The sequence below is a fragment of the Anas acuta genome, chromosome 4 (genome assembly GCF_963932015.1).
Source record: "Anas acuta chromosome 4, bAnaAcu1.1, whole genome shotgun sequence".
NCBI lineage: Eukaryota > Metazoa > Chordata > Aves > Anseriformes > Anatidae > Anas > Anas acuta.
In genome coordinates, this window is record NC_088982.1 from 41,413,783 (window position 1) to 41,423,894 (window position 10,112).

At 36.5% G+C, this 10,112-nt stretch overlaps 1 protein-coding gene across 2 annotated transcripts in view; it reads left to right on the forward strand.

Annotated features, from left to right (window-relative positions):
* Nucleotides 1–8,442, forward strand: part of HHIP (hedgehog interacting protein) — a 72,267-nt gene extending 63,825 nt beyond the window's left edge. For both annotated transcript variants that reach the window (XM_068680847.1, XM_068680848.1), the window contains 2 exons: nt 4,318–4,466; nt 6,956–8,442. In XM_068680847.1, the coding sequence (XP_068536948.1) occupies nt 4,318–4,466; nt 6,956–7,149 (343 nt within the window). In that variant the 3' untranslated portion in view covers nt 7,150–8,442. The remainder of the gene's footprint in view (nt 1–4,317; nt 4,467–6,955) is intronic.
* Nucleotides 8,443–10,112: the final 1,670 nt, after the last annotated feature.

A 10,112-nucleotide genomic window follows, 5' to 3' on the forward strand; every position in this document is an offset into this window, starting at 1 on the left:
ATACCTAGTATCTTGTGTGCAGCTAATTGAAGTATAATGTTCTTCCACATATTTTGTACCACAATCAGGATTTCTATGGCCACGTCTCTTGTTCGAATTCGAACATCCAGGAATTTTGTCTCTTTTTCTGTTGTGTTTTTTTTTCTTCGCTTTAGCAGGATAGTAGAGATTTTCAATATAGTGTCAAAGGCCTGATGGAGGAATTATGCTGTGTTCAGTACCATTGTATTACTGCTGAATTTGACCCTCCATTTGCATTGATTCCATATGTCTGAGTTACAGGCTGGTGCATACAACAAGCACATCACTGCACGCTTAGTGGAGCTGGGAAAAGCTGGAGGAAGGAAAGCATGGAGTTCTAAGCAATTATATGATGAACCCTAATCTAATAGAGCACGTCAGACTTTTGTATGCCTCGAAACTAACAGTAGAGTCTACTTTCCTACACCAGCTGCAGTAACATAGTCAGAATAATTTTATGTATTGCACAGTCAGGAATTCTCAGTTCACTAACCATGGCAGTGAAGGGACCCAGCAAGGGCCCCAGCCCCCAGTACAACTTCTCCTCCATGTTCCATACATTTAGAGTTGTTACACAGTTTCATGAAAGCATGTTTTAACAAGCAAGATATACTGTACTGTACTGTATATATGAACAGCTCTTTAAGATAACTAGAATTGTACAGACCATATAAATAGTCATTATCAGCTACATTTTTGGCTGACTTTCTGCGGACCAAATACTGCTTACTGTAAGAGTAATCAAGCTGTACCCTTTAGAGTTTTATAGATTGAGGGAGACAAGTAACAAAATTCTCTCCAGCCCATGGTGTGGCTACATCTATTCCCCTCCATTTTCCACGTCAAGAGACAGAGTGAAGCACTAGTTGTATAAACAAAATCATACGCTGTCTAAGTGCTGGAAAGATCAAGTCCCGGCAGTCAGTTTCGAGATTTATGTTATCTTTGTGAGATTCAGTTCAAAACACTTACACTGAGCCTGAAAATTTCCACCCCTTTAAGCCTTAAGAATGCAAAGTGTAAGTATTGTGGGGCAGAGACTTTCTCATGATATGTGTTTGTACCAGAATGGCATTCAAATCCTGAGAAAGAAGTGTGGCTTTTCCCATAGTACAAATAAGGAAAAACAGTAATTCTTCTCACACACAAAAAGGATTCTGCTGCAGCTGCATTTGTATTACTCTTCTCCTAAGGCACTCTGCCAACCAGAATTTTTTCCATCTTTGTTTCTACTCCACCCCACCTTTAATAAATATTATCCAAGGCTGATGAGTGCAAGTTATTGATTGATGGTAGAATAAAAGGCAAGGTTATATTCACAAGCACCACGAGCATTAGAAAGCTTTAAATCATAAAAGTGGCCAGCCATGCTGTGCTGGATACAAAAAAAAAAAAAAAAAAAAAAAAAAGTATGATTTCTGCCTCCCTCATGAAATATGAATAGAAAGAACCCAAATATTCCAGCACTATCATAGATAAATAGTTTGCATCTATTAAGAAAATAAATCATTGTCTTCATAAATAAAATACCTCTGTGACTTGTGAGGTCGTTTTTTGCTGAAGATATACCGCTGGAGCTCTTTTCTAAGAGATGCTCCAGGAACCTGAAGTTATTCTTCCTGCTGAACACCATACTGTACTTGTATTTGAGCAAGAAAAAGAGAAGACTCCGTTTAAAACAACCTGAAAGAAATGGGCTTTGAGACAGATGAATTAAAAAATGTTGCCTGCTATGCAGATGGTTGTAAAGAAATCAACACAAATTTACACCTTTCTTTTCCACACGTAGCAATTAGAAGACAGATTCTTTTTACTTTAAACCTCAGTAAGTCTCAACTGAAAATCTTGTCATTTTGTACAGCTCTTTCCAAAACAGTGCTGTCTGTGAAACTCACATATAATTTTTAAGTGTAGGAACTTACCTAACCAGATCATATGTAATGCACTCATTACTATAGAAGTGAAATTCCTTACAGGTCCAAAAAAAAAAAAAAAAAAGCATTTTATTTAAAAGACAGCTGTGGAAATACATGAACACAAAAAAGGGTTTCAAATGTGCTGCACGAAAGGTGTCAAAGCATACTTCAAAGACCTTAAATAATACGGGAGCTTGAATCTGATTCTCAAAAGTGCTTTTGAAATCAGAACTTGGTGCTACACTGAAAGATGCAGCTACACATTCTTTCTGTCCTTAATGTCATTGGGCAACCAGTTCTGAATGGATGTTTAAATAATCATCTTAGCAATTAAGCCTGAGCAGAGAAAGTGCTAGGGTGAAACAAACCAGTGATCCTGTACTCTATTATTCTGTTTCAAAGAAGAATGCAAGAAACTCTGTAATGTACCATTAAAAAGCTGCATGCCAAAATAGGGTAAAAATATAAGTCTAGTCAGCTAATAAGGGAATCCTGTGACATTAGGTATATGTGCTTATTTTTCTTACAAATTTTTACCCTATCTAATAATACTTGAATGGTCCCATTGTGCTTAGAAATATCTTTTTAAAATGCTGCTAGAACATGGGCTTCGTTGATACCTTAGAAGCCGTGGGTTCAACTAGTTCATTTTATTTTCTTGAGCTTAATTTTTTTCCTCAATAGTTCTGACATTGAAATGGGAAGTAAACAAGAATCCCCAATTTTCCTCCTGTTTTTTTTTTTTTTTTTCCACCATTGTTTTCCACATACTAATTTCCACATTGTTCTCCACCCTTTCTTTCTCGTACTCCAAAGACTATCAAGATCTTTCACTTTGCTCACAGAGGGGTTTCAGTCTAGAATTTTAATATTTGATAGGGTAGCCAGTACACAAGTTGCTATTCCAGCTACTTGCATATAGCTGGGGGTTTAATACTTATGTTAGTACTCTTCTATTCTGTTCTTACTATCTTGTACAATTTTGTTTTGTTTTCTTTGAATTCTAGCTGGACACTTAGCCAAGGTTTCACTGAGCTCTCCATAAATCTGGTAGAATCTTCTTCCTAAAAATTTCAAGTTTAGGAATGCATGGCAGTAGTTCAAACTATTTCTTTGACAATGAGTCATTTTGTATTTGTCAGTAATTAACTTAATTTGCCATTACAATTCCATTCAGTTACTTGTTTAGAACTCTTGGGAGATCCTGACATTCTTTTATTAATTTATTGCTGTGCAATCAAACCCACACTGCAGACAAATCATGATACCTGTCCCTGGAACCTGTAGCTTTGTGGTGATCCTATCAGTCTCTAGCTGCTGAATTCAAATCACAAACAAAATAAGTGATCAGCATGATGACAAGCAGCTCAATTCAAAAACCATGTAAAAAAGGCTTTGTAATTCTATCAACAGTTAAGACAGACTTAAGTTAAAGTGCTACAGCTACTGCATTTTTAAGGAATATAATGCTGTGCTTTTGTAAATAAAAAAGCTACTGGACATCCAAAATATCTCATAGGACAAAAAATATTTTATAGGTCATCTGGCCCAACACCTTGCCCAATCAGGAACACCTACAGCAGGTTGTCCAGGTGGGTTTTGAACAGCTCCAAAGTGGAAGCTGTTCCCACAACTTCTCTGGGCAACCTGTGCCAGTGCTGTTACCCTTAGTGAAAGTGTTCCCTGGAAGCAAGAGAGCTTTTCATGTTTATTACAAACATTTACTGTGGGCCTGCCTGCCTGAAGTCAACACCTTGAGTACCGTAAGAAATCTGCTGAGAGGCAATTCAGTTCCCAACTGAATATATAGAGATACATGCTGCCCATGATTAGATCTTCGGGATGCTCTTTTTACCATGCTCACGCTTCAGGAAGTTTCAAGGACTATTATTTAATCTTGTAAAAGACCTCTGAAGGCAGTTATATGAAGGAATAGCACGTAACACCGTATTTTTCTGCAATGTAACATACCATCTTTATTTTACTGGTGTCCTGGAGAAAAGAAAAAAAAAAAAGAAAAAAAAGTCCTCTAAGAACACCGATTTACACTGCTGATAATAGCATGAGAATCAGGCCTTCAATAAAAAAGTAAAGTTTGTATTCTATGTTCATTGCCAGTATCTTTCTAAACACAAGGAAATGAATGTCCTTCATGATAAAGTATGCACGTTTCCAACTAAGAGCATTAAATGAGATTTGGATTTTTCTTTTGTATCAATATACTTTCTGTGGAAAGCTGTACACGTTCCAATAGAAGCCACTTAAAACAACTATAATAATACTGAGTGAAAATTACAACTTTCAATTTCATGTGCAAAAGCAGTTTTTCTCCTTGACCCTGACTTTTAACTATATGCTTGGTTCGTATATTTTTATACAGGCCTTTAGTCCCTGAAGAATGCAAAAGAACAGCTCAGTCTGCACAGACACTGACATCTGAATGCTCAAGGCACTGTCGGAATGGGCACTGCACTCCCACAGGAAAATGCTGCTGTAATCAAGGCTGGGAAGGAGAGTTCTGCAGAGCTGGTTTGTATATAGATTCATAGCAACAAGTGAATAAAGCAATGACATGGCATAATTTGCTTTTAATAATTTGCTAGGAGAAATTTTCATTGACAGTTAGTCCTCAGACATCATAAAAGAGATACTGATCTCATGAGGTGTAGGAGCAGAATAAGTCTTTAGGTGAGTCCAACAGTTAAAATCAAAATGTCTCATGCAATGGGAACCGCTTCAGAATGCAGATAAGAGCAGAAGTATGACAGACAGCGGCATTCTTATTTTTATACCAATTCTGTAAAATAAAAGGAAGTGCAATCAATAATATTGATTGCTCCACTGTTGGACATGGAGCTCCTGCCTGCAATCTTATACTATCTGTGTCAAATAGGAGTACCTGGTCAGGAAAGATACTAAAATCAGGCCTGCAGGCCACTATTGCATATTTTGCACATAGTGAATTAATACAACTAACTTAGTTTTGGTACATTCTTAGTTTTGATCCTAAAGACTAAAATGAGAATTCTAGAGAATTCTGTGCACAACTTGTCACAAAGCAGCTAATAATTGGAAAGTAATTGTGATCCAACATAAATAACTGTGGTGCTTTCATTAAGTCTCATCTTGTTGCTGTAGCTGTCTTTGAAGAGTCACTTGAAAAAGTGGCAGTGATCAAACCTGATGGATGGCAAATGTGATGTATGCCACCAAAGGGGAGAGAGGAACGAACAAGTGACCTTGAGTGCCACAGTTGTGCTATCAGTGTCTCACAGAGACTGTGCTTACTGTGGCTGAGCCACGTAACTCTGGCCTAACAGATCACCCAGAGCAAGCCTGAGAACCAGAAGCTGCTATTAGTGTATTAGCACAGTCTTCTGACTCATATTTGCTCAGAGTTTGACCAGATGTCAATATGCAGAGGTATAACAAAAGAGGAAAAGAATTGTAGAGTAAGACAAAGCAAGGATCTGGCAATGGACCCCAGGATACTTCAGGTTGGAAAGGCACTCAGGAGGGCCCTGCTGAGGTTGACATGCAGCCCTTACAGACTGGAGTGTAAATTCCAGCAGCCTTGCAGTTCTTACTGATGAGCAGGAGTGACGTAGTTTGGGTTGAAATGCAATGGATGAAATCGCTCACTATATATCCTACTGACAAGATGCATAAGCCGAGAATCACACAGCTGTGCAAGAAAAGCAGGCTGGAGAAATGCTATCTGGCAATCCAGCCAGATAGCCCAGCTTCGGTTGTTCCCACTTGTCAGTCAGATATTGCCTAGATTTGGAGAATGAGTTCCATTCTACAGCCCTTATCCAAGTGGAATTCAAAGCAAAAAACATCTCCAGTGTGACCATAAATGTGTCTTGAATAATCTGTTTTGTTTAAAAACTTATTGTTCTTTGATAGATAGTTTGTTAGATACAGGTTTGCACAAGAAAGCTGCAAAAAAACATGTAGACTAAGGAGTTTTCATCATTGTATCCCACACAGCACTTAGCAGAGGTGTTCTAGCTTGAATCTCAAGCTATAAACATAATATAAGTAAGAAAAAATAGTTACAAGGCATCAGTTTCCATCTAAGGTAATTAAGAAATTCATGAATAATGAAACTTGATTTGTATAGTGTATTTTAAATCTTTGTAAATAGATATTGTAGCTTTCCTGTATCACAGTGCAGTGACTGTGCCATAGAAGAGACCACTTTAAAAACTGGAAGTTATGAATACTGTTTTTGCTAACATTGACTACAACTTGATATAGCATTTAAATCTGAAAACCTTGGGCAAGATGATTGACCTAGAACTCTACTGGTAAATTGTCAAATATCGACTAAAGAGATAGGGTGAATCTTCCAAGCTTAACTGATAAAAGCCGTGTAAAATATATTCTTGTTCTTTTTTTTAATGGTAATTCAGTTTTATTCCAAGATTAAGTTATTCAGGAGCCAAACAGGCACCATTTTGTGCCTCAATTGCATAGTACAGAACTCTGCATGTACAGAGTAAGAAGTTTATCTATGATATAGTTCTTGCCAGTTTGGATGTGGTCAGGTGCTGATATGTCTCTACAACTTCAGTAATTTTTTGGCTTGCCATCATAAGAAATGAGATGACGTAGGCCACCACTATCTAAACTTCTAGCAATTTTGCATGTCTTCTTTTAAGTCATATGATATTTGAAGCCTAAAATCTTTTGAGTTGAGTCGCCAATGCACTCTAAAATCCCACCCAAATACGGGAATCATATATTTTCAAAAATTTGCTATTTGATTTTCACAGTCTGTCCTGGGAGATACTCTAACAGACATAAAAAAAATACTTCCTCTCCCTACTATTCTACAACTTTAAAAAATACAGTTTTGAAACATCCAATATTTCATCCTTTCTATTTTGTTTTTAATTTATGTGCTTTACCATTATAAGTTCAGAGAAGTAGTTCTTAATGAATACATATTGTATCTTTTTGCTTTGTGATACTTGAAAGAAATTAGAAAACTGCTCTTTTTTTACCCACAGCAAAGTGTGACCCGGCGTGTCGACATGGAGGTGTCTGTGTAAGGCCCAATAAATGCTTATGTAAAAAAGGCTATCTCGGCCCCCAGTGTGAACAAGTGGATAGAAACATCCGAAGAGTGACAAGGGCAGGTATTCTTGATCAGATCCTAGACATGACATCCTATTTGCTGGACCTAACCAGCTATATTGTATAGTTTCTGGGACTATTTGGAAACTACACTTTCAACGGGCATTTGTTTTGAATCCTGTCATTTTTAAAAGACGGTTGGTTATCCCGCAACAAAGAACGGTGATTTGATTTACTTTATTAATTTAAATATAGTATCCAGAAATGTGCCAATAAATTTGTTGTATGTGTGTAAATATTCCTGTACATCCCCACTGATGTACAGATACCCAATACATGCACGCATACACGGGCAGGCACTATCACAAATACGGTTTTACAGGTAGTGGAATTTTTTTTATGTACATTTCTTCATGAGAAATAGTTTACAAAGCAATTCCACTGCAAACCACAATTTCGTCAAAGGACTTTCCTGACGTCATTTTGGATTCACTGACATCCCAGAAACCTTGTGTCTGCAACTGCCTGATTATAGCAATAAGAGAGCAGTTTGGAACCATCACTGTATAAACTGCTGGACTTAATGAAATCCAGTTGTAACAGTTTTTAAGGCGAAATGATCTACGTTATGAGAGAATATTTCAGATCTCCTTAATGCATTCCTATCTAGGCAATTCATTGTAAGACTGTAACCTTCACCTTCATCAATGTAACTCTATTACAGAATGTTACGCATTTCTTTATCTAGCATAGATGCAAAAATCTGGTTATCGCAGCTTAATATCAAGATTGTTTCGAGTGTTTAATAATTAAATTATACTCGCATATTTCAAAACCAGTCATCCTAGAAGGTCTGCTTTTTATCATATATTTTATTTAACAATGGGCACTGGGTTCATGTTACATATTTATATTATTTTATTTTATTTTATTTTTATAATATAGACATCACCTAGATGAGACAGCTTTGCCATGTCCTGTATAATACTAAAGTTACATTTTTCACCAACTTAATTGGAAAGACGGGGAAAGAGAGAGCAAACACACTCTTTATTGTGTTGTGGATCTAATCTAGAAATGTATCCTTGTGTCAACTTGTATTCATTTACGACGGATGAAAAAACAACCACCAACCAGTCCTAATAAAATTCCAGCACATGTTAGAAGTGTTCATAAAGTGATTTTCACTATAACAGGACGGGCCAGATTATACATGATTAGACTGCTACAGATTTCACACTGAATGGAACTTCACTGGACAAAAGCTCACATTAGCACGTGTTGGCTGTGTAAGATGTCACTTGTACAAAACGTATAACAATTATTGCCAAATATGGTTTTAAATGTAAATGTTCCTTGAAGAGCTAACATAAAATTGAATTTTTGTAAATGTATCAATAAATATGGTGTACATGCTCTAGTCAGGTTTTCTAAAGTATTAATATTCTAATTAGATATATCTTCAGAATCGGTGCCCTGTTATGCCCAGAGCTGGCGAGCTCTGAGACGTTATTGGCAGTTTCTTTGTTCACTGTTTTCTAGCTATCAGATTTCCTTTGCACTACCTGGCTTTTATAAAACTTGCCTGTAAAAAAAGAGTAGAGTAGCCACAGCATGCACACGCTAATGGTTCTTACACGCAGCTACTCATGCGTCAACAGTTTACAACACTTTAGGCAATAACTTATAGCATATTCTAGCCATATTACTCTCTAGTAGCAAAATTCTCTTTCCAGGGTAGTGACATGTAATGAATTTTCCTTTATGGAAAGTTGTCAGCCTTCATTTAATAAATATTAAATCTTTAAGTACAGCAAAACTGTTACTTGTATTTATCTCTATTCAGTATTCCTGCTGAGAGGAACAGAAAATTACACTTGCCTTCCATATATGTTTGCTTGGGTTTCTAGTGACCTCATGCCAAATGGAAATTGGTTGAGAGATCTTGGTTAAGTGCTTAGTGAACAATGGTCTGCATTAAAAAGTGCATGCATAATTTTGCACAATGTAGATTCAACTGACAGTCCATTGAAAGACGTCTCAGGATTAAATGAGCATGAAGACCAAATTGCCCTCTCACCCCAGAAAAGGGTGGTCCCTTATAGTCACACCAACACTTCATTGGCTAAGCAGTGTGACCAATCTTAAAATGAACCCTGCAGTAGCATCTGTAGGTTAATAGCAGCTCTTTGTCTCCACTGCTTTCTGCCTTTAGTCTTTTTCCTGAATTCCATCACAAAAAGTTTTACAATTAAAAAATGTCCTGACAACCATTTTTGTAAATTGACCTTACCATCTAATCTTCCCTTATTCAACGTGGGTGACAAAAATGTGAACTTCTCATGAATGAGCCAGCTGTCTAAATCTGTCAGATAGTGCAGTTTTATTGCACTCTTCATAATCAGCAAAGCAAGAAAGTCACTCAAGTATTTTTGCAACATTTAAATATCTGACAGAGATAACATCTTTAACACTTTCTTTAATGAATATATTAAAAAAAATATACCCCACTTTAGTTCATAATACTCTCAACAACTGGCCAGGGAGATATGTGATAGTTCATTTCTCACTGCTTCGTTCCTAGAGACTAAAAAAAAAATTAAAAAAAAAATGTGGGCTGTACCACCTAAATTGAAGATCCCCAGTAATGTATATTCTATAGTCATGTAAATAGCCAGTATATGCCACAGTTGTGAAAAGAAGGGATAACATACAGTTCATCTTCATAATAAAGACAATTTAGTTTACTAGTGGAATCAGAAAATTAAACTTCATTAAAGGTTAAGAATTAAATCCAGAGCTCATTCAAATCAATGGCATAAAAAAAACCCTCTCATCAACTGCACTGCAGCCACAAAATCACTTTTAAAACTGAGGCAAATATTTCAGTTGATTTCTTAAAAAAAAATAAAATGTTTCAGTCTTTCAATCAAAAATTCAAAACTAAGAAGTAATCTAAGTGAAGAATAGAGAGAAAGGGGAAATAGCTTATGGAAAGTGTTCTGCTTCATTTTTAAATCATCTTTTGTATCATGTGAAAGCAGGCATCTGCTTTAAGCCCACATGGATACATAGGAAGTCCCAGTGGAA